At 42.2% G+C, this 25,162-nt stretch overlaps 1 protein-coding gene across 4 annotated transcripts in view; it reads left to right on the forward strand.

Annotated features, from left to right (window-relative positions):
- Positions 1 to 15,663, forward strand: part of Cdr2 (cerebellar degeneration related protein 2) — a 33,348-nt gene extending 17,685 nt beyond the window's left edge. For all 4 annotated transcript variants that reach the window (XM_021237310.2, XM_087209111.1, XM_004855925.4 and 1 more), the window contains 3 exons: positions 11,676 to 11,824; positions 12,080 to 12,241; positions 13,815 to 15,663. In XM_021237310.2, coding sequence (XP_021092969.1) covers positions 11,676 to 11,824; positions 12,080 to 12,241; positions 13,815 to 14,679 — 1,176 coding nt within the window. In that variant the 3' untranslated portion in view covers positions 14,680 to 15,663. The remainder of the gene's footprint in view (positions 1 to 11,675; positions 11,825 to 12,079; positions 12,242 to 13,814) is intronic.
- The last annotated feature ends 9,499 nt before the right edge of the window (positions 15,664 to 25,162 follow it).

Here is a 25,162-nt window from a genome sequence, read left to right on the forward strand (position 1 = left end):
CCACATACCATTTTTAGCACATTTTACATTAAAAAAGCATAAAAGCCTGACATGATTGCCTGTAATCCCAGCGCTCTGGGAGACTGAGGCAGAAAGATTGAAAGTTCAAACCCAGCCTGAATGGCTTAGAGCCTTAACAACCCCCTGTCTCAAAAATTTAAAAAAAGTTGGGAATGTGGCTCAGTGATGTCCCTGGCATTCATCCCTCAGTATTGCCAAAAAAAAAATAGAACATGCTATACCCTAAATTAAATTTAATGACTTGTAGAACAAACTTTTTAGAATTATTAAACTAGCCAAATATTATATGTAATCAAGAAATTCATTTTCCTGCTTTGTTTCTTAGCCTTTGTTTTTCAGCTCATTGAATGATTCTCTAAACTAGTATAGACTCATACACTGTGGGGTACATTTATTTGTACTTGGATAGAAACATAGTCTCAATACATTGTATTGATATTTCCTATGAAAGGATCTATAAAATACTATAACTGGTTATTTTAATACATCTTCTGTGTATACATGAAAGAAGTCCAAATATTTATGTAATTAAGAGAGTTATACCTATTGGTTAGTGTAGGAGTTTATAAACACAGGTGCTTTATGATTTAAGTTGTCTACCTTTTCTGTGGTATCAGGGATTAGACAGTTAAGTCAGGTGGTTTACATTCTGAAAGAATTGAAAAAGATCTTTTGAGATTCTCTAAATCTGCCATCTTCTGTCATCCACAAGATATTGCTGCACAGCATAATGGAAATATATCCAGTTCAGACCTTAATGATTAAATGTAAAATTAAATACATGTAGAAGCCTATTCAAATAAATTTAGTCTGGAATACTTTCAGAAACATTTCATAGGTCTCTCGTTTCTATAGAGAATGTGGTCCACTGGAACATAGATGCATGCATTGCAGAATCCAGTTATTTTACTCTATCCACATCTGGTTTTTAGCTGAGAACAACCACTGTTTTAGAGTTCTTCACTACCATTACAGTTGGCTTTTGCTTTTTATAATTGCCTCCTGGAAATAGGAAAGGCACAAAACAGGGAGATGAGCGAGGAGTACTAGCTAAGGCCAGTTCATATGCAGGGGACTCCCACAGATCAACTTTACGCCTGCTTGTTCACACCTGTGCCTGGGCAGACTGCAAACCGCAGTGCAGACTTCTGAGGTCTGTCCAATCACCCGCAACAAACGCTCCTGTACGAGTAACCAGGCAGCCAAACAGCCCAGCTCCCTACTTAAAGATAACCTTTGATTAAGCGCCCCTTGCTATTGCAACCTCAAAGAACCCCTTTGAGCTTTAGGAGGGCTCTTTTCACTTGTACAGACAGAATAGAGCACAAACCTAAGTGTATAGTTTGATGCCTTTTCATGAAATAAACATGCCCATGCAACCAGCACCCAGATGAGAACATTATCAGCCGTCTAGTCACCACCCCCACTGACCGGCATTCTGATGCTGACACCCTACATTATGTTGACAAAAGAATGCTATATGAATGGAATCACTTGTACAAATTTTAAGGCAACATTTTATTTTATATATTATTTTATTTGTGCTGGGGATTGAACCCAGGGCCTTGTGCATGCCACCACTGAGCTGTACCCTCCACCCCTAAAGTAACTTTTTAGAATGTTCATTGGCAGTTTCCCTCCTTAGAAAAATAATATGTCTTTTTTTTTTTTTTTTTTTTCAGTTCCAGAGATCAAACTCAGGACCTTGTGCTTGCAAGGCAGGCAGGCATGGTGCCACTGAGCTAAATGCCCGGCTCCTATGTCATCATTTTTTTAATTTAGAAAAATAATATAGCTAAAAATCAAAGTCAGCTCTTTTCCCACCCCCTAGAGAAATTTAAAATGAGACAGTTTTTAAAGAGGTTTGGGAACAGACTAGTCAGAGAGGACAAACAATAGCACAGAAGTGGTGAAAATACCAGAATAAAATTCCCCAAACTCTGACTTATGGAAATGGACAGCTAGGAAATTCCCAAATGCTGTTTTATAAGACTACTACAAGTATTCTTTCAAAGACTGTTAATGAGTTTCAGACAGTCTTCATAAAAATTGATCAATGTTTTTGATAGACATTGTTTTTCATGTTAACAAAAATAAGCTACTGAAAGTAATGGTTCCACTGGCTTATAGAAGCCTATAGCCTTTTATTCATTGCTAATTTGAAGAACTAATTTTTTTAACAGTCCAGAGCAAGTGTTTTTGATCCAGAGAGGGAGGGGAAGGGGAAGAGAGGGACTGTAGGTTTTAATGAAAGATGAAACCATCTTTCCTACAGTCATTTAAGCAGCCTGCAGCCTTGTGTCTTTGCTTTCTTGCTCGGACACCTCACTGTCTCCACAGGAATTGTGCTGACCTCTCAAAGTAGTTTAGCCTGCAGGGCATCCTGATTTGCAAGAGTTCATTCATGCCTTCCTTGAAATTTAAAGCATTTTCTGCTGCTTGTATTACAGTTACCAATATTCGCGTGTGTGTGTGTGTGTGTGTGTGTGTGTGTGTGTGTGTGTGTGTGTGTCCCCCTTTTTTGGTACCAGGGATCGAACTCGGGTCCTTGCGCTTGCGCAGCAGGCAGCAAAACTACTGAGCTAAATCCCCGGCCCCAAGTTTCCCCCCTTTTGAGATGCTGGGGATTAAACCCGAGACCTCACACATACTAGGCCAGTACTCTACAATCTCGGCTCTTACACTTCTCGGTTTGTTTTATTCTATCCCCCATATGCACACCGTTTCTCACTGCAATATTGAGGACTGTTGCTGTGTTTATGATCTTTTCCACACAGTAGGTAATTGAAATGCTTGTTGAAATAAATATCTTAACAGAGAATAAACCATTCACAGAGCTCTTGCAATAATTCCTAAACTCTGGCTTTCTACCTGTGGATATTTTAAAGGCGGTAACTCTGGCTGATATGTTAAGAGATTCAGGTATAGGCCTTAAATTTTATTTGCAAATAACTAGAGAATTTGGGCAGGTAAATTGCCTCTCAGATCCTGTTGCCCAGTGAGGGATGGTGAGGGTGCTTGGACTGCAGTGATACGGGGTTGTTATAAGGGGATGAAATTATGGAAATGATATATTTTGGAGAGTATATAGTTTATTTGCCCATGTTCTCAAAATTTTTATAATAAAAGAATCATAATTCTGAAAAAATAACCCTTCTTGAATTACTGTAGAGTAGATCTTAAAAATAAGCAAAGACAGGCCAGGGATTTAGCTCAGTGGTTCCGCCGCCTGCCTCGCAAGGGCGGGGACCCGAGTTCGATCCCTGGTACCAAAAAACAAAAATAAGCAAAGCTTTTAGTAGTTGGATTATAGGCGGCCGTTTTTTTCATAATTATGCTTTCCTACTCTCCTCATTTCCTATTGAGGGAAGTACATTACTTTAATCAAGGGAAAGAGGTGTTTCAAAAGTAATGGTAAACATTTCTTCACTACTGTAGGAGCTCACTTTGATGGTTTTTAATTCAGAGCATCTGCACTGTACCCCTTGGCTGCAGGGTAAGCTCAGCACTGCTGGAAAGCTGGATTTCCATTCTGGCCCTCTGTTTCAGTTTGGGCTGTGTGTGTGTCTGTTCCTGCACTCCAGGCCATAGCTCTGCCATTGCACGTAGGTGTTAAGGAATCCTGCTGGCCTTTCTTTTCCATTAGTTTCCCTCAGTCATATCAGGAGCCTGTTTGATAGCCTTTGTGGTAGCCAGAATCTTGTACTTGGTTAGGTGACATTCTGTGCAAAGTTCCAGACAGCAAGATAACCCCAGGCACTTAGACTTTGATATTCTCCCAGTAACTGACATTTCACCTACATGTCTGCCATTGTTTGTCCTCCTTCCTCCACTGTTTGTAGGAACAGACTTTACCCCCATTTCATGTGACAGTCAAATTCATTTGAGGCTGTGTATCAGAGATTCTGAATTGAGAAAATCAGAACGCAAGAAACATATCTGTATCATTTCCTTCTACATTCAGAAAACAGATAAATGCTAGTTCAGAGGCCAGGCCTGAAAGCAAGCACCTGACTACATAGGGTTTAGTGTCCACTTTACATCAGCACTTGCTTAGAGATCTGATTATTCTTTTTAAGTTGCTGATGACATTAGTTAGGCTCCTGTACAGGTAATCTGTAACTGAATTTGGAGAGGTAAAGGGCTTTTCTGATTAATTTTGATTTAAGAAGATTAAACTCCAGCCATGTGAAAATAAGCTTCTTGCCAGTCTCCAGATTATCCTCAAGGCCAAGTCCTCTTAAGACCAAAATATGACATTCTTAAACGGTTTCATTGTGTTTTTAATGTACCAAACAAGGTTTTTATATATCAAACATATTTTTATATGTCAAACAATGCAAACTAATTGTAGTTTTTTAAATGGCCTCTTTGTGCATATCGGCATATTGACTTATTTGCTGTATATTGGCCATAGTCCTAATTTGATACTATATCTTTTTTTTTTTTTTGGTACCAGAGATCGAACTCAGGACCTTGCACTTGCAAGGCAGGTGCGGTGCCACTGAGCTAAATCCCCGGTCCTGGATATTATATCTTTAAAAAGAGGCAATAACAAAAACCAAAAAAGATGAAAAGAATAAAAAGGCAACTTGTGACCCATATGGTAGGTGGCATGATTGTAAACGCCCCCTCCCCGATCACTGAGGGGTGTTGGTGTCATGGAAATAAGCAGACAAACGATCCATACTGGGAAGGGGAGGCAAGAGGTAGTGGCTAGTAGGCTTGCTTCCCAAGAGGGCTGCAACCCAAGCCCCTCTCAGAACCTTTCAGTGCTGTCTCTCTCCTTGTATTTTACAATCTGAGTTGTGTCCAGCTCAATAGGTGTTGTGGATAAAGGTCTAGAAATTGCCATCCTGACAAATTTTTTTAGTCCCTGCTGTATGTAAGGCCTGGATGAGTTAGAACGAGAACTTTCCCTTTTAGAAGGCGGCTGACCCAAGCCCGGGGAGGGGTGCACCTGTAATCCCTGCACTCCGGGAGAAGGTAAAGTAGGGTCAAAGGGGAGTCTAGGCAGCTTGGCAAGACCCTGCCTCAAAAGAAGAAAGAAAGAAGATGAGAAAAACAGTGAAATACTTTAGTTGATTATGATTTTGTGTAGAGAGAGATCATGTGGGAACTTGGGGAAGAATGCTGCATTGGATCTGACAGTCTGAAAAGGCTTTTGAAGCACTTACCTTTGAAATGAGGCTTAATGGGTAACTGAAATTCTGAACCTTTTGTGCCCTAGGTCTGTGCTGATCTCCTTTAAAATGCACTGAATTACAAAGGAAATCTGTCATATTAAAATAGCTACCAAATACTGAAAAAATACATGTATATATTAACATAAGCATTTATTAACTCATTAACAAGATCTAGTGGCAATCAAAAAACTGGCATAATTTTGCCAGGTACGTATGGTAGCACGTGCCTGTAATCCCAGCACTCGTGATGCTAAGGCGGGAAGATCATGAGTTCAAGGCTAGGCTAGACCAGCAAGACCCTGACTCAACAAACAAAACAGGCCGGCGTGATGGCACACACCTGTAATCCCAGCAGGAGGATCACTGAGTTCGAAGCCAGCCTGGGCTACAGAGTGAGACCCTGTCTCAAAAACAAATAAACAAAACAAAAACTACCATACTTTCAAATAGTGATAAGTAGAAGCAATAAATCAAGATTTCTGCAACCACTACTGTGTGATATGAAAATGCCTGTGATTTCTATTGGTGACAAAACCACAGATAACCTTAATACAACTGGTGGTTCCTTACCCTCATTTGTAATTGAAGAAAATGCCAAATTACAATTAAAATTAGCCAAGTAACTTATCCTCCCCATCCAAGTCCACAGACCCAGTCAATTCTCTCCTTGGACCTCAGTCTAAGAACAGCTAGGTTAGGTGGAGCCACCTGGAAGTGCCTCCCCTAGGAGAGGGGAGAGCACATTAAAAGCCTTAAAGGAGGAAGGACCTGGCCTTAAAGTGGGCCAACTCCAAAAGTTTATGAAAAAGCTACTCCTGAGTGTCACCAGCTAACAAGCTGAAAAACAACTTGAGATAATTAGGAAAATGTTACTGCTGAAATATAAATAGTAGGGAAATGTTTTCATCCCTTAGGAATTGAGGTTATGCTAAAGTGATAAGTCTTATCTTAAAAACATATAAAGATGAGCCGGGCATGGCATGATGTGGTTCATGCCTGTAATTCCAACTACTCGGGAAACTGAGGCAGGGGGGGCACAGGTTAGAGTCAGCCTGAGCTACTTCGTGAGACTGCCTCAAACTAAAATTTAAAAAGGGCTAGGAATGCAGCACAGGGGAGAGTGCCTGTCTCGCATGCACAAGCCCCAGAGTTCAGTCCTCTGTACTGAAGGGAGAGGTAGCGGGGTAGAGATATGTACTTGCATTAGATGGCTTGGGTGTGCTTTAGATTGTCCATGACAGAAAGTGTAAACGTACAGTGTGTAAGATGAGCCGTCTGTAGAAAGTCAGTGTTTGGGTGCACTGAGGAGCAGCAGTCAAAATTAACTAGTTTGTAATTTCAGGGAATTAATGATTGTTAAGACCATAGTAAAGCATAAGTTATGGTAAAAAATGCTGCTATGATACAGTTAAATTGTAGCCTTGGATTAGTGAATAACCATAACCAAGCAAAGCCCTAAGAAAGGAAATGGTAAGCATTAAGCGTGGGAGAGTTTGGGGACAGGATGTGGCTCAGTGGTGGAGTGCTTGCCTAGCATCCGTGAAGTCCTGGGTCCCATCCCAGCACTGCAGAAAAACCAGTCAAGGTTATCCCAGTGAACACTAGATCCCAGAGAAAAGACCCTGGGTAAAAGGAGGGAGACTTCCAGGATTATCCATGATTAAGATCAACCTTTCTCTCCTAAGTGTGATCCATGTCTGCTGATACTAATACTGTCTGAGTTTTTTGATAAAATTGCAGCATCTTGGCTTTATGCCACTTCTCACTGAATCAGCATTTGTGAAGAATGAGACCCAGGTCCCACACTTTAAAAAGTCTTCCAGGTAAATCTTACCACACATGTAATGCCTGAAAACTAATTCTAAATAAAGATGACAGTAACTACCTCTTATGAGTAAAATTACCACATAACATCCTGGATTCTAAATGTATTACCATTTATGTAAATTCCTTTATGTACATCTTAATGTATATTTTCACATACAGAGAAGAAAAAATAAATTTTCCTCAGCCATGTGAGTTCTTTGTTGGAAAGGACCCCTACAATAAAAGACAGTTTAACAAGGGGACAAACGGGCATTTATTGTTACGGATTAGATCTAAAGTGTCTCCCAGGGCCGGGGATGTAGCTCAGTGGCACTGCGCCTGCCTGGCAAGCTCAAGGTCCTGAGTTCGACCCCCAGTACCAAATGAAATAAAATAGAATTCCCTCCAGAGTCTTCTGTATTTGGAGGCGGGGCTTTTAGAGATTGGCTTCTCCCACTGTTGAGTGCCCGGGTGAATGCGAAGCTAGGAGGTGGAGCCCCGGGGAGGCGGGCCGCTGGGGACTTGCCCTGGAAAGGTGTGTTCTTGTCCTTGGCTCCTCCCTCCCCTTCCTGTTTCCTAGCCTCCATGATGTGAGCAGCTTTCCTCTGCCATCCCTTCCACCATACCATTGCTGCCTTGGAGGCAGCCAGCTTTGCTTTTGACGGTCTCTATGGAGCTAAGGCTGGCTTGCAACTCCCTCTGTGCCCAAGCTGGCCTTGGACTTGGCCGGCTTTCACTGTCTCAGCCTCCTGAGGGCAGGGGTTACAGCATTTGCTGCCCTGACACCAGCCAGCTTTGGACTGACCCCACTGCAACCGTGAGCTTTATAGACCCTTTTCCTTTAAGTTGTATCAGGTACTTTGTCCCAGTGACAGGGAAATGACTAATACATTTATTAACATACTGTTTTCATGTGTGTACATACAAGGTAGATACCCAAATTAGAGATGCTTTGAGTTCCATCTTATTAAGAACAGTAAATTCTTAGCGAAGTAAGAAGACAAAGGAAAAGGACTCTGAGTCTCTTGAGTTGGCAACTTATGGGAAGGCAAATAAATGGCAGATAAAGGCTACTTAAGCTTGTTCATGTAGATTCCCGGGGTACAGTCTCCAGGCCTCCAAGAGGTAAAGTTGTCTTTGATGGTTAAACTTTGTTCTTGGGGTGGGGATGGGGCAGGGACGATAACCTTTGTCTTTGTAAATCTGTGTCCCTGCTAGTAGGCAGATATAGGGAGGGCATAGAGTTTTTCTGCATTTGTGTCTTATCACCAAAGAGGCATATTTGAAAGTCACATACTTTGGTCTCCCATGTATATATGCATAGAATCTGCCCAAAAAAATGTATATACACTTCAGGAAAAGAAAAACTTGTCTTAGTATTTTAATACCAGATTTATTTGAGACATCATGAGATTAAGACAGTTAAACCTTTGGCCTCTTACAGTTACAAGAGATGCTCAAAGTTGTGGCCATTGGCTTCTAAACATTTATTAGTATGGCAAACTGCAGCTTGGGTAACCTTGGTCATTGAGGTTGCTATGGATACATTTTCAGTTTCTTCTTTTAAGGGCCAGCAGTCTGGTGGGTTTGCTGTGATAGACAACATCCTCTAAGAGTCCCCCATATGAGGGTAACACCATTTGTGGAAAACATTATACTGTTTTTCTTTTCCTGAAGTGTGTATACATTTTTTGGTGGTGTCTGTGTCTGTCTGTCTGTCTGTCTGTCTGTCTGTCTGTCTCTCTCTCTCTCTCTCTCTCTCTATATATATATATATATATATGAATATGATAGTGGATGAGTAAACTACAGAGAAATGAAGTACTGGCTGCAAGTCACCCAGTTATAAATGCCAGAGCAGTGCTTCAAGTCAGGTTCTGACCCTAAAGTCTTTGCGCTTAGCTGGGATACCACTGGCTTCTAGCACATCCTGACCTTGTGCCTACCAGAAGACTTTCATTCAGGAATTGGCCTTTCACATGCTCTTTATGGGACAGAGGCGTCCTGTATAGAGGATGTGACTGTTTCCATCACACTTCCTATTGTTAGTTAGTAACTTAGCATCTGATTATACATTTGCCTTTTTTTAAGGTGGTTGTGAATCCCTCCAAAATTCAGGACCTTATGCTTGATAGAATGTAGCCTATAAAATGTTGATGGCCTCTTCTCTCCTCCCCTCCCCATCCCCTGCCCTCCCCTCTTTTCTTCCTGGGATTCTAAAGCTCCTCCCCACTGCAGTGCTCCTTAGGATTGATAGGTTCCTGTCAGTGACGGGAACCCACTGTGGCCCTGCTAGCCAGAGTCAGGCTCTGCAAGTTCTGGGAAAGGCTTCCCCATGAGAACCAGTGATTGATTTCCAAGGGACAGAGAGAAACTGGTGGGGTTTGAGGCAGTGAAGAGTAAACTCTGGCTCTCCTAGTGAGCTGTGTGCACGCGCACTGTGTGTGACCCCATCAGCTCTCTGGGGGTGCTGACAGATCCGCAGCTGCTACTGTCAGTTCTGGACCCAAGAAGCTCTGTGAACCAAAACGTTTTTCCTTAAGTTACCAGCAAATTCATTTGGCAGCAAATCAGGGCCTGAGTTGCTCTGATGCTATTTATAATCTTCATACTTTTTGAAGCAAAAATATTAATGCCTGATTTCAGAGTCCTGCCCAGACCTCACAGGGGTGTTATAAAGTATAAGGCTGAAAAATTGTTTTTCTAAAATTCCAAGAATATTCTAACATTTTTCACCTCAAGAGTCCAATACTAAATGTTCGTACAGTGCATTGCCGCCCGTTTATTTTAACTAGATGTGAAAAAAGGCCACATGTGAATTTTTCAACACCTTAATAAAGAGCCCGTTAGGGGTCACCTAGCCTGCTTATTTGAAAGAAGCCTGTTGGCCCTGCAGGTACTTGAACAGCTGTGTAATGCCTTGAGGAGAGTGCTTTCCAGTCGAGTCCTCGGTCTCTTACCCTTTGAGCATCAGGACACTTCACCCCTTTCTTTTTTCTTCTTTCTGATTGTGTCCAGAGAAATGTGAATCTCGTATTTGGAATGTGTACTGTGTGTTAGTATCTTCAGGTAGAGCTGAGTAGCGGGGAGAGTCAAGGTGACCTAACACTGTGCCATTAAGACTGATTATTCTTCTTTATCCTTGGCCATTTACAAAGCAGTCTTAGCAAGACCAGAATAGTCTGGTAAGTTTAATAACAGCACTCTTAGAAGTGTACTGATATTTAGCGTACTAAAATATCTCTGAGTATAGCTGTATTTTACTGCTTTTTGTCCAGAATTCTTCACTCAGGAGGGACCAAAAAAAAAAAAAAGAATTGTTTCCAAGTGAAAAATCACCCAGGCATGGTGGCACATGCCTGTAAGCCCAGCACTCAGGAGTCTGAGGAGCTCCATGAGTTCCAGGACAGCCTGGCTGCATAGTGAGACCTTGTCACACACACACAAAAATCCCATACTTTTGGCTTCCTTCTTTCTACTGAACATGACTATTTTCTTGTTATTGTTGTTTTGTTTTGTTTGAAACGCAGTCTCGCTGTGTGGTTCAGACTGGCTTTGGACTCTGCGGCCCAGGCTGACTTTAAGCCAGTGGCAGTCCTCCTGGCTCAGCTTCTCAAGTGCTAGGATCCCAGATGTGCGCCACCACGCCTGGCTCTTGTTGTTTTAAACTTTAATGGTATTTTCCAAGGTTTTTCCCTTGAGAGTTTATCACTATCTCCCTTTCACTTTTGCTCTTGAATATTAATTTTAGGTATATTATGTGCTGTGTAAAATTAGACCAGCCTTAATAATGCACAGGAATAGTGATAAGCACTAGAGGAGCTAAGTATGTAAAGGGTGGCTTATTTCCTACTAAGACAAGTAGTTTTATTGGAACTTAAAATTCTTTGCATGAGATAAACCTGTAATAAAAATTACACATTTGGTCCCTGTCCCTGGTTCCCGGCATAGAGCTTCTAAAACCTTTGGAGTTTCCTGAGTGATAGAGTGGGACTGAGGAGGGAGGCAGGGGCTGAGGTTGAGTTCAGTCACCAGTGGGCAGTGATTGAACTGATCATACTCATGCAATAAAGTTTCTTGGTAAAACTCCAGAGCAAGACTACCGACTTGTGGGTGAACACGTTAACGTGCTGGGGGGGTGTCAGGCTCTGCACTGGAAGCTCTGTGCCAACCCTCATCCCCATACTAGTTGATTTGAGGTGTTAAGGCTGTGTCTGGATGTCTCCTCAAAGCCTCATGCCGTCCTAGGTGGGTGAATCTAGAGTGTGTGGCTGATTCATGGTGCAGTGCTAGGATTGAGGTAGGTGATTCCTAAGTCAGTCCACTGATTAGTTTGGCACCACTGTAATCCCAGGAGCCCAGATAGACTATAAAAGGGGCAGAAAAAAGCTGCTAAGACCCCCTAGTCACTTCCTTTGCTCCCTTCTGCCTGCCATAAACTGTTTCTCCTCTGCGATGCCCCTCTGCCTTGGAGCCAGCCAGCCCTGGACTGAAATCTCTACAGACTGAGCCAAATAAACCTTTCCTCCTTAACTTTGGCCATTGGTATTTTGTCTCAACAATGAGAAAAGTAACTAAGACATTGGGAAACCAGGGAATTGGTGTTGAAATAATGTATCTTGTCCGGTTTTGTCACCTGGTCACAACTGTCTTTTCTTACAGTATCTGACCAAACAGGTGGAGCTTCTACGGCAAATGAATGAGCAGCATGCAAAAGTTTATGAGCAATTAGATGTCACAGCAAGAGAACTGGAAGAAACAAATCAAAAGCTAGTTGCTGACAGCAAGGCCTCACAGCAAAAAATTCTGAGGTAAAAGATCTAATATCTATTGAAACCCTAGGAGAGGGAGTTACTTAGTATAATTTGGAATAGAACATAGCTGTAGAAAGTTTGAGTTACTGTGGAATAAGGTTTAATTTAATTCTTCTTGGAGACTGGAGATTAAATATGTCTTTTCCAATGAAGAAAGCCCAGTTTGAGTGGCTTGAGACTTATCTTTCCTCACTATCTTTGCCCTTAATTTAATATGACAAGCAGCAATTGGTTTCTCTCTGTTCCTCACAGCCTGACGGAAACAATTGAATGCCTGCAAGTCAACATTGACCACCTCCAAAGCCAAGTGGAGGAACTGAAGTCATCTGGCTCAGGGAAAAAACCGAGGAAATGTGAGCAGGAGAAACCAGCACCTAGCTTCTCCTGTCTGAAAGAGCTGTATGACCTCCGCCAGTAAGAGCCCACTTTCAATTGATTTACAAGCTAGGAATACGCCCTGTCATCGACAGATTCTAGATTCCAATACATTATAAGTGTTACTTTAAGAAATGCCACTTGGCTATTAAATCACCAGTAGTTTGAACAAAACCACTTATACAAATTAAAATTCTTGGGTGTTAGTAATTCTGTATAAACTCATTTTGGAAAGGCTCAAGAGCATTTATTTCATTATCTTAAACATGTTAAATCTTAGTTTAAAATTAAAAATACTTCTAGCAAGTGGTTTTTTGGTTTTGTTTTTGGTTTTGGGGTTTTTTTGAGACAGGGTCTTACTGTGTAGTTCAGGCTGGCCTTGAGCTCACTATGTAACCAAGGCTGGCCTCAAACTTTCAGTGATCCCCTTGCCTCAGCCTCCCAAGTGCTAGGAATATAGGTGTGTAATGCCATACCCCAATCAGAGTATAGGTTTTTGGTTGTTTGTTGGTACCAGGGATGGAACTTGGGACCTTGCGCTTGTGAGGCAGGTGGTGGAACCACTGAGCTAAATCCCCGGCCACAGTGTATAGATTTTTGAGTGAAGGAAAAATAGAAAATTTGTTTAAAAAATTCAGGCAGTTTTTGGTGCTTTTTTTTGTTTTGTTTTGTTTTGTTTTGTTTTGACCTAAAGAAATTCCTTAAGAGTTATGAGTTTGAATTCTGAAGATGTATTGAACACCTGTTGTACAGCAGATGCTGTGTTACCCGGAAAGGTGACCAGAATAGGCGCAGTTCCTACCCTCGTGAGTTTTCATCTAACGGCGAGGCAGATATCCAGTAAGCGTGCACATAAGTCCAGTTATAAGGTGCCTAGGGACTGAACAGGGAGGCCAGCTGGCTCCTTTGCTGCTCTTCCCCCTTGGCTGTACACAGATCCCCTGTGGAGTTTTTCTGAGTGCACAATATTCCCTCAGTCCTAAGTCAAGATTCCAGGTGTGGGTGCAGAGCTGCACAGGCGATTCTGATGTGCATTCTGGTTAAAACCATAAAGAGCAATGATTCTTAACCTTGGGTCCATATTACGGATTGCTTGGGGCGCTTCTAAACCCCAAGGTCCAACCAGGAGACCAGGAGGTCAGAATCAGTGGAGTAGCAGTCAGATGGGGTTTGGTTTTGGTTTTTGGTACCGGCAAACTCAGGACCTTACGCTTGTCAGGCATTCGCTGTGCCGCTGAGCTACATCCCCAGCCCAGTCAGATAGGTTTCACCTGGGTGATTCTGATCTGCAGCCAAGTCTGAGAACCCTGGGCTATTGTATTTCCCAGTAAGGCAAATGTCACGCTGCTGGTCTTTGGGAATACATATTCTATAATACTTCTGATGTTTAAAAAAAGAACCTGTCACGAAAGTTGTTTGGTTTCATGTTTTTATTTACCAGTCTTACACAATTCCATTTTAGCCACTGGTCTCTAGTACTGGTGTGGAATAGGCTAAAAATTGTAGTCATTGTCACAGCTCCTTTGAAAGATTGAGTTACACACATGCACACACACACTTCCTTCTTTGCCTTCTCAGTTGACCTGTGCATTTTTTCCAATGTTTTCCCCAGACATTTCATTTATGACCATGTGTTTGCTGAGAAGATCGCTTCCTTGCACAGTCAGCAAAGCCCAGAGGAAGAAGAGAACGAGCACCTGAAGAAGACAGTGACAATGCTGCAGGCCCAGCTGAGCCTGGAGCGCCAGAAGCGCCTGACCATGGAGGAGGAGTACGGGCTCATGCTGAAGGAGAACGGCGAGCTGGAGCAGCAGCTGAGAGCCGTCGATGCCTACCAGGCACGGGCGCTGGAGCTGGAGGCCGAGGTGGCAGAGATGCGGCGTGTGCTGCAGGCAGAGCATCCTTTTATGAATGGAGTGGAGAAGCTGGTGCCGGACTCTCTGTTGGTTCCTTTCAAAGAGCCCAGCCAGAGCCTGCTGGAGGAGATGTTCCTGACTGTTTCGGAAGCATACAGAAAGCCTCTCAAGCGCAGCAGCAGTGACACGGTCCTCAGCAGCCTGGCGGGGGGTGACATCGTGAAGGGCCATGAGGAGACCTGCATCAGGAGGGCCAAGGCTGTGAAGCAGAGGGGCGTCTCCCTGCTGCACGAAGTGGACACTCAGTATAGTGCTCTGAAGGTGAAGTACGAAGAGCTGCTGAAGAAGTGCCAGCAGGAGCAGGACTCCCTGTCACACAAGGCTGTGCAGACCACCAGGGCTTCCGCTAGAGACCTGATCGGGGCTGATGCCCAGCCTGAGCCTGGTGCCAATGGCTGGGAACCTTGCTCTGTCACTCCAGAGCACATCGGCTCTCCTTCTGAGACACCACCTCCAGAGTACAAGGCATTGTTTAAGGAGATCTTTAGCTGCATCAATAAAACTAAGCAGGAAATAAGCGAACAGAGAGCAAAATACCGTTCTCTCTCCTCTCATTCTTAATTGAACTTCCAGCTCTCCTACTAATTTGCCTGTTTCCCACCATCTCTCTCTCACTCCAACAACTGCTTATAGACTCCAAAGCCCACTGTTGCTTGTGGCATTTGCCTCACCACTTTGCTTATTTAGCAAATTCAGACAGCAAGGAAAGCAGGGGGCTGCTGGTACCAATTCTACAGTTCCTTCAAAACTCCCTAGGAAATGCCATGACAGACTGGCCTCCGGCTGCGCGGATGAGACTGCAGTTGTTGGAAAAGCCCCAGAACCAGTGGAAGGAGATCCATGACCCAAGACATGAGGGGAAAGGGCATTGTTAGGACAGAGCTAAAGCAATTCCCATTGCCTCCTTGCTCAGCTTCTCAAAACTATGGAAGTTAGAGGGCTGCTATGCCAAGATCTTTCACCATGTTGCTGCTAACTGAATTCGTTTGGAAGAATGTTCAAGAGAAAGCGGGAGTCTAATCCAAAGTAAATGACATGAACTACTCTGCAGACAAGTTTTGTTACATGTGCTACCGGTTGAACCGTGACTGACAGGTAACGCTGATGTGTCCTGGTCTGACTGAAGACCAGATTGAAGTGGCGACTTGGGCTTGTATGGTGCCCTCAAGGACCGACACCAGCCACCTTTAAGCGCTTTCCTCAGAGCAACATACCTTAGGGTAGACGAGGTAAACCTTGAATTTCCTCTCAAGTTCAAGCTGAAAGACAAAGATCAAACCCCTGGCTCTCCTCGTGTCATGAGCTGGCAGACCTGCCGGCCAGAAGCTGCTCCCTGTTCAGTTTTCGTCATTCCTGTAAATGATTCTGACTTGCTGCAGAAATTCCTATTTACTACTTTATTAAGCAGTATTGATGTCCTGACTGTGGAAATACACTTGTCCTCCCATTTGCCTACTTTTAATTTAAAACTATTTAAAAGAACTGAAGTTCTGATTATTGTATATATTTTTCTAAAAGCTAAATAAAGCTACTTGTGAAAATAAATGGACTTACTGCTTTTTTTAAGCTTATGCCATTTCATTTTTATAGTCAAATGAATTTTTCCTTCCAGCATATCTCTAGAAAGAGTTGATAGTGATTTCCCCCCATTTTCTTTTAGACAGAAAGCTGGGGATTGTGAAGGTTAATTGCACCAATTGTGCACATATTACTCAATGTTCATTAAAACCACTATAGGATTGAAAAATATTTTCAAGTTCATATACTCTTTTTTTTTTTAAGTTCATATACTCTTAATTTTCACTATTTCACAAATGTCTGACTTGATTCTGAATTCATGGCATTGGTTAGTTTTTCTCAAAGTGTTTGATCATTTACTCGGGGGAAAGGTTCACAATATATAAATACTAAAAGTAGCATGAACTCCAGTTATATTTTCTTTTGGATTGTGTCCGTCCCATCCGCCCCCGGGGGGGAATCAAACACAGGACCTTGTGCTTTCAAGGCAGACAGGCAGGCGCCACTGGGCTAAATCCCCAACCCTCTTTTGGATTGTTTTTTAAAACAACACTTTGAATTTCTATTTTTTTAATTTAAAAGATTTCAATTTGTAAAGCCTCCCTGTCTTCCCTGACTTCCATTCTACCTCTTTCCCTAGAATCAACTTTTCCAGTATACTTATCCAAAATATTCCGTGTGTACACTGCCACATGAATGTTTATATCACCCCCCATTTCTAAACAGTGTATTGTAAAGTCATCTGAATCTTATGTTTTTATTGAACTATGTCTTTATCTGATGACGTATATACTATATGATAGAGTATTCCACTCTATAGCTGTATTTCACTGAAGCAGTCCCCAGCGAGTAATAAATTGTTTCTAGTCTTCTGCTACTACCAATAATAATAATGCAATTTGTAATGAATGTATGTATCTTTGGGGATTTGAGTCTAGAAATAAATTGTTAGACGTGAAGATAAGACAGGAGCATTTTGCTATTACCATCTTCCAGTTTACTGACACACACTTCCACTGTCACCATGTTAAGGATGCCAGTTTTCTCACACCTGTACTAGTAAGAAAATTTTGACCACAGTGTGTCTCATATGCTGGCCTCAAACTCCTGGGCTCAAGCAATCCTGCCTCAGCCTGCCCCCTTGCTAAAGTAATGAGAAAAGTGTTTTCCATGAAGTTTTTATTTGCACTGCTTTTATCAGTAAGTTTGAATATTTTTAATGTTAACCATTTGTATTCTGTGCTTATCTTTTAAGAGTGCTAGTACTTAGGAAATACACTTTTGCAACTGGATATTGTAAATTTTTCCCCCAGACTATATTACTTTTTACCTTGTTAAAACACTTTGGTCTTTTTTGTGCTTGAATATCAGTTTAGTTTATTCCCATCACTTGAAATGCCACCCAGATCAGTAATGACTTTTGACCTCTCTTTGTGTTCTAGGATTTAATTTTCATGTGCCTACTGCAGATTTTAATTGCTGTACCTGGACATTTATATTTTCATAACTGCAAAGTAGAAGTGAAATGTCTGTCATTACATTCACAACTTTCTTAGATTTTTTTTGGATATATTTTTCCAATCTAAACCTTAAAATTAGTTTGTTCTTAGGCAGAAGCTGGTACTTTTTTTTTTTTTTTTGGTACCGGGGATCAAACTTGGGACCTTGGGCTTACAAGGCAGGCGGTGGCACCACTGAGCTACATCCCCGGCCCCACATTTATTGAGATCAAATTAAAGAAATAAGGGGCCAAGGATGTAGCTCAGTGGTTTCGCCACCTGCTGCGCAAGCACAAGGACTGGAGTTCAATCCCCAGTAACAAAAAAAAAAAAATTAAATAAGACAAAGGAGAACAAACTTAATAATACAGAGACTTCTTTCCAAAAGCATAGGCTTACGTCTTTCCATTTGTTCAAATGAAGATCTCAGGTAAGCATTCAAATTTTTATTGCTTAGGTTCTGCACATTTTTAAGGTTTGTCTTGTTATAATTGAAGTAGCATTTTCCTTCTAATGCATCGCCTATAGGAAAGTTACTGATTCCAGCAATCTTGTTGAATTCTCATCAAGAGTAGCTTTTACTTGATTCTCCTGATATATCTGAAAATACTAATTTTGAATTTTTGTACCCTTTTCTAACTCTTGTAACTTTTAGCTGGTACATCTGGACTATTAAATCATTACAAGTAAACATGCTTGTCAGTCCCTGAGGGATATGTCTGGTGTTTGATTTATTGTATGTTGGGGTTTTTTTAAAAAATCAGAAATCTAACCCTGTTTTAAGAATTTAACATCAATGATGAATTTTGCATCATCAAATGATTATTTTTACTTTTCCCTTTTGTTTATGCAGATACCCTCGTTTGCTTTTTTCCTTTTTTTGTGTGCTGTAGGTAGAACTCAGAGCCTCACACATGCTAAGCATGTGCTCTAACACTGAGCTACACCCCTAGCCCATATCCCCTGATGTTCTTTTTTATGTATCTTTAATACAACATAAAACTTTGATCCCTTGATATGAATAGGGAAGTGACCACAGTCAAGCAAACTAGCATGCACATCATATAGTCGTGTGTGTGTGTGCATGGTCAAAGAACCTAAAATCTCTCTCGGCAGTACCAGTGTATACTTAATTGTTTAACTATAGTTCTCAGGTACAGTAGCTTTCTTAGATTTATTCATCCTACATAACTACAACTTTGTACTCTTTGACCCACAGCTTCCCCTTTCCCCTCACCATTAGTAGCCATTGTTGTACTGTTTCTGTGTATTCCAGTTTTTTCTTTATTCCACTCGTGAGATTATATAGTATTGTTCTATATCTGCGTTGTTTCTCTTAGCATGGTGTTCTCTATCACAAATGGTCTTCTCATGCTGAATCATAATTTGTACATGTGTATATGCCACAGTTTGTTTCTGTCTGTCCACAGACACTGGTTATTTCCATATCTTGGTTACTGTGAATAATACTGCAGTGAACATAGGAGTACTGGTATTTTTACAAGATCAGAAAGATCTTATTTCCTTTGGGTATATACCTAGAAGAGGGATTGCTGGGTCCTATGGTAGTTTGTTAGTTCTTTTTTGTTTTTTTAGAAAAACTCCATCCTGTTTTCCACAATGGCAGCACTGATCTACATTTCCACCAACACTGCAAGGGTCTTCTTTCCCCACACCTTCGCCAGCATTTGTCATTTCTTGTCTTTTTGGTAATAGTCATTCTAACAGGTGTGAGATGAGACCTTATTATTTGACTTGCCTTTCCCTGATTAGTGATGTTCGACACTTTTTCATATATTGTTGGGCCATTTTGTTTTTGGAGAAATGTCTGTTCAAGTCCTTTGCACTTTTTTCTTTTTGTAGTTTAATTCCTTATACATTTAGATATTAACCCCTTATCAGATATAGTTTCCAAATACTATCTTTCAATACATAGGCTGCCGTTTTGTTCTGTTGTTTCCTTTGCTAGGCAGGAGCTTTTTAGTTGGATGTAGTCCGACTTGCTTATTTTTGCTTTTGTTGTGCTTTGGTGTCCTAGCCAAAATATTGCCAAGACTGCTAGCGAGGAGCTTTAGTTTCAATTCTTACATTTAGGTTTGTGATCCATTTTGAGTTGATTTTTGTGTACAGTAGAAGGTGAGGGTTTAGTTTCATTCTTTGCGTGTAGCTATTGCTGTAGTTTGGATCTGGAAAGCGCCCCCACCCCCACCCCCGTGTGTTAAAGGCGTGGTCCCCAGTTAGTGTTCTTGGGAGGGGTGGAAACTAAGGTGGGCCTAGCAGAAGGTGTGTGTGTCCCTGAAGGGAATAAAAGCACCTTGGTGCCTCTCCCTCTCATTTTTGTTCGTTTTGTTTTGTTTTTTGGAGACAGGGTCTCACCGTGTAACCCAGGCTGCCCTCAGACGCGGCCATCCTCCTGCCTCAGCCTCCTGAGTGCTGGGATTGTCAGCATGTATCACCTCGCCCAGCCCGGCTCTTTCCTCTTCTCATTTTAGCTCCCAATCATGAGGTAAGCGGTTTTACTCCCGTTTGTGCCCCACCACAGCCTCGAACAATGGAACATATCAACTCTGGGCTGAAACCTATCAAAACATGGGTCAGAATAAAAGCTTTCTCTTGTTAAGTTGATTAAGGTGTTCATTACAGTAAAAGAAAGCTGACTAACACATGGATGTTTCCCCAATGTCATTTATTAAAGAGATTATCCTTTCTCCATAGTATGTTTATTTTTAGGCCAGTACCACGCTGTTTTGTTATTGCTTCATAGTAGATTTTTAAATCAGGTAGTGTGGTGCTTATAGCTTTGTTACTTTGGCTCAGTGCTGTGGTGTTTTGAGATCTTTTATGGTTCCAAATGAATTTTAGGATTATTTTTCTGTTTCTTTGAAAAATGCCATTGAGTTTATGTTTTTTGTTTGTTAATTTTTGGAGATACTGGGCATTGAAACCAAGCCCTCTCACTGAGCCACACCTCTGCCCTTTTTATTTTTTATTTTTTATTTTCGTACCGGGGATCAAACTCAGGACCTTGTGCTTGCAAGGTAGGTGTTGGCACCACTGAGCTAAATCTCCAGCCCAGCCCTTTTTATTTTTATTTTTTAATTTTGAGACAGGATCTTGCTAATTTGCACGGGTGGGACTCAAATCTGTAATCCTCTTGCCTTGCGAAGGGCTGGAATTACAGGTGTGCACTACCACAGCTGGCCGTATTGGAATTTTTATAGGGTTTCCTCAATCTGCAGGTTATTTGGGGTACTACATTTTAATGACATTCTTCAGTCGATGAACACGGGATCTCATTCCATTTATTTGTGTCACTTTTGATTTCTTTACCAGTGTTTTTATAGTTTTCAGTGTACAAGTCATTCTGTTACTGGGTTAGGGGTCTTGTTCAGATCTTGATGTCTTTAAAGAATTGAGCAGGACATCCAAGATTCGCAGCAGGATCAATTTTTTGATTTTTTTGGGGGGGGGGTTGGGGGGACAGGGTTTCACTATATAGTTCAGACTGGCCTGGAACTTGAAGCAATCCCCCTGCCTCAGTCACCAGAAAAAAGATAAGATAAACTCCATAGGATAGCTGGGCTTGGTGCTGCATGCCTGTAATCCCAGCACTCAGGAGGCTGAGGCAGAAGGATCTCTGCAAGTTGAGGCCAGCCTGGACTACATAGTGACTTCAAGGACAGCCTGAGCTAGTTAGTGAGACCCTGTCTCAAACAAACCCAAAACACCTCACCAGAAACCCTCCACAGGGTGGAGCAGACCCCTGAGGTGTTCGGTGGCCAGGGTTTTAAGCCTTAGGATTTGGGCTGGGATTGAGGGTTTGGTCTGAGATATGACTCTTGCTGATGAGCAGCTTGACTCAGTCCTTCCATTTGGTGTTGGAATTTTGGAGCTTTTATGGCCCTTAGAGGAACTGGCGTAGCATCCAGAGTCCAGTAGGTCAAATGTGCATGTCAGTGACAGTAACTAAGGTTAGGGTCTGCCGAGAGTTGCAGGCCACTGGGCACAGGCCAGGGACTTACTGCCCAGCAGCTGAGTTACCTGGTTACCTTTTCCTATTGTATTTAAAGCTGGGCCTGCTGGGCCTGGGCTAATGTTTAACTCGGAAAGTGGAGCTTGTCCCAAATGGGCCCTCTTCCCAGTGGGTCCTTGGTTACCTTTTGCCTCGGATCTCGCCTGGAAAGTGGGTTCCGAGGCAGGTTGGTCTCCCCCTCTTTTCTCTGGCCTTGTCCTTAGCTTCCTCCTGCCTTTGGTTAAGTGTGTGTTTATATGTGATGCTATTATAAGTGGGATTATTGATTTCTTTTTTAACCAGTTCATTGTGAATGCATAGAAATGCTGATTTTTGTAACTTGCAGTTTTGTTGCATTTATTCTGCAGGGGCTTTTGGTGGATTCCTTGGGGTTGTCTATATGTAAAATCACATTATCGGCCAACAGGGCAATTTGACTTTTTAATTTCCAGTTTGGATGCCTTTTACTTTTGTCACCTCATTGCTCTGGCTGTGTGCCCTGTACTTACTGAACAGAGGTGGTGAGAGGGTATTCTTGTTTCCTGATTTGAGAAGAAAAGCCTTCATCTTTTTTACCATTGAGAATGATGTCTGTGGTGGGCTTGTCATATATGGCCTTGTTTGCGTTGAGCTACCATGTTTCTGTACCCTACTTTATTGAGAGACTTTTTAATATGAAAGGTGTTGAATTTTGCCCAGGGCTTTTTCTCAGTCTATTGAGATGATCATTTTTTTCTCTTTCTTATCAATCTGTGTATGTTGAAACATTCTTGCATTCTAAAAATAATTTGATCGTGGTGATATTGCTCTTAATGTGCTATTGAACTGAATTGTACCTTTTTATCTGAGATGAAGGTGCTTTTTCTCATTTGACCTATTCATAGCATGAGGCATATAACTGGGTGCCCTTGCATTTCTGGTTTGGTGGTTATTTCCGGTATCGTCCTCCTTGCGTATGTCTCTTTTTTTTTTTTTCTTTTGGTACCTGGGATCGAACTCAGAACCTTGCTCTTGCAAGGCAGGCAGCAGAACCACTGAGCTAAATCCCCAGCCCCAGCCCTTGTGTATATCTCTTACAGTAAAGTTATTTAGCGTGCCTCTGCTATTACTTATGATTTTTAGGGGCCGGGGTTCGATCCCTGGTACAAAAAAAAAAAAATTTGCGATTTTTATTTATATGGAATTTTGTGAGGTTTTTAAACCAATGCTTCATTAGAATTCAGAGGCTTTTCTTTACATGCTGAAGTTTAACCAAGTCTATGTTTTTTTGTTTTGTTTTGTTTTGGTATCAGGGATCGCATTTGGGACCTTGCGCTTGCGAGGCAGGCAGTGGCGCCACTGAGCTAAATCCCCAGCCCAAGTATATGTGTTTTTTAAGAGTTGATGTAACTCAACCATATTATCTAGGCTTTTCACTCCATAATAAGTGATCTGTTGGATTGTTTCTGGTCAGTTTTAATAATTCATATTTTAAACACCCAGTTCCTCTGCAGTTTTTCCTCTCAGTGTATCTATTTAGACTCTGTGACAGTTTCCTTCAGGCTAGCTGTTAGTGTGCTTTGGTTCCCTTTTACATTTTTACCTCATTTTTAATTTTTAATGACAAAATTTTGTATATTTATTGTACAGTGTTTTGAAATATGTATACATTGTGGAATGGCTAGCTAATTAACATATGCTTTACATCATATATGTGTGTGGTGCAAACACTTAAAATCTCATTTAGCAGGTAATCATTTGAAGATTATAATACACTGACTATAACCACCATGTTATACAGCAGGATTCTTGAACTATGTGAAGTTAGAGATGAAGGGTGTGGTAACTAAATCAGTCCACTGGTTTAGCACAGTTCTGGGTGTGGGAAATGAGAAGGTCCACCCTGGGTGTGGGTGGCACCAGCCAGTGGGCTTGAACCCTGGATGAGATGAAAGGGAAAGGCAGGCTCCCTGCGGGCTGTTTTCTGCCTGCCCTGCCCTGCACTACTTCTCCCCTGCCATGTGCCACCCTGCTTTGGAGCCAGCCAATGATGGGCTAAAACCTGCACAAACCGTGAGCTAAATAAATGTTTCCTCCTTTAACTTTGTAGGTGCTGTGCATTTTGTTCCAGCAGGAGAAAAGTAACTAAGACAGACTGAATCTATTCATATCTTTCCCCTAATTTAGAAAGTTTTCTGTTTGTTACTTTTGAGGCAGTTTTGCTGTGGAGTCCAGGTTGGCCTGAACTATCTGTGTAGCTCAGGCTGACCTCGAACTTCCAGTCCTCTTGCCTCAGCCTCCCAAGTGCTGGGAATATAGGCATGAACTACCATGCACAGCTTTTGTTTTTAGTTTCGTTTTTAATTGGGGTTTGAACCTAGGACCTCATGCATGCTAGACAAGCACTCTACCACTGAGGTATCGTTTCAGCTTTCTTTTTTTTTTTTTAATTTTGAAATGGAAGTTCTTTTAAATTTACCCAGGCCATCCTTGAACTTCCAGTCCTGCTGCTTTATTTAGCCTTTTGTTTTGTTTTGTTTTTTGGTACCGGGGATCGAATATTTAGCCTTTTGAATAGCTGGGAATATAGGTGTGTAACCACATGCTGGACATGCTGTTATTTTTAAAAATAAGGCTTCCTGCCCTTATGGCTAGCCATCTCTACTGACAGCTCTCTGGCTTGCCTTCCCTCCTTTCCCTCCCTTGTTTTGATACAAGGCCTCCTATGTAACTAGGCTGGCCCCGAACTCAAAATCCTCCTGCCTCAGCCTCCCAAGGGCCAGAGCTAACAGGTGCGTACCACCATGCCTGGCTCCTTATGGGTCTCTTTCATGAACTCCTATAACTTAAATATTTGCTTGTAATGCGGTCCCATAAATTCTGTAAACTCTTCACTTTCCCTTTCACTGTATTTTCAAATAATCTGCCTTTGAGTTCAGATTTTCTGGATTTTTGCTGTTGACATACACACTTATTTTTTCATTTTATTCTACTTTTCAGCTTCAGAATCTGATTTCAGAAAATAATTTCTCATTTTGCTTAGTTTCCCTGATCTCGTTTACCTGAAATTTGAGTTTGCCAAGTTTGAATTCGACAGTCAGTTCATAAACCTCTTTTCTTTATGGTCAGTTTTGGTGCTTAATTTTATTGCTTTGGAGGTGTCACATATCCCTAACTGTTCTTAACCCCATGGACTGCTGTCTGCACATGTAAGAAATAGGATCTTCTAGTTTTTCAGACTAACTTTTGGAAGGTCCTTTACCAGAAATTCTGGGCCAGCCATCTGGTCTGACTGGCAAGCAGGCCTGCTGGAGTCAGGCAGCTGACCTAGTACCTGAGTCAGGTCAGCAGGTAGGTGGGCCTGGATCCACTGGGGTAGACCAGTTGATCGCATCTGTGGGCATGGGATCAATATCCCCAGGACGAGCCAAGGGCTGGGCCAGGTGCAAATCCTGATCTTCAAGGGCTGGCTTCAAACCTAGGGACTTAGACTGGCCTGGAGCCTGGGTGTAGGGTTGTTGGCCTGGAACCAGGCTCTCTAGGGCCAGTTCTGAAACCTGGATCCTTGGTGGCCTGCTCAGTGCTGAAATTTACTGGGACAGGCCTAGACCTTGGGTGTTTTGGCACAGGGCTGTAGGGAGTGGACCTGTAGGATGGGGCCACAACTGGATAGGCTTGAAACGTGTTTCCCGGTGCCCGAGGTACCATCTTGGCACTGCAGTGGGAGCCTGGCCTTGGGATGGCCTGGAGCCTGTCTGAGGGTTAGTGTAGAGCCTGAGACTGGCCCAGTGCTGGGGTGGCTCCATACTAAGTGCACTGGGCTGGTCCCGCTTTGGTGTCCAGGGCAAAGTTCATGCTCATCTCCCTGTCTCCCCAGATTTCTCATCGCTGCCTGCCTGGGGCTGCGGAAGGGCTGTGTGTAATGCGATCTTGTCTGTCTGCACCCAGGCGCTGTAGGTTTCCTTGGCTCTTGTGAAGTTATTTTTGCACATGGATATTACAGTTGTTCAAACTGACGCTGGGGAGAGGGGTGAGT

The sequence above is a fragment of the Heterocephalus glaber genome, unplaced genomic scaffold (assembly GCF_053883595.1).
Source record: "Heterocephalus glaber isolate CG9 unplaced genomic scaffold, H.glaber_assembly_v1.0 deba00000943, whole genome shotgun sequence".
Taxonomy (NCBI): Eukaryota; Metazoa; Chordata; class Mammalia; order Rodentia; family Bathyergidae; genus Heterocephalus; species Heterocephalus glaber.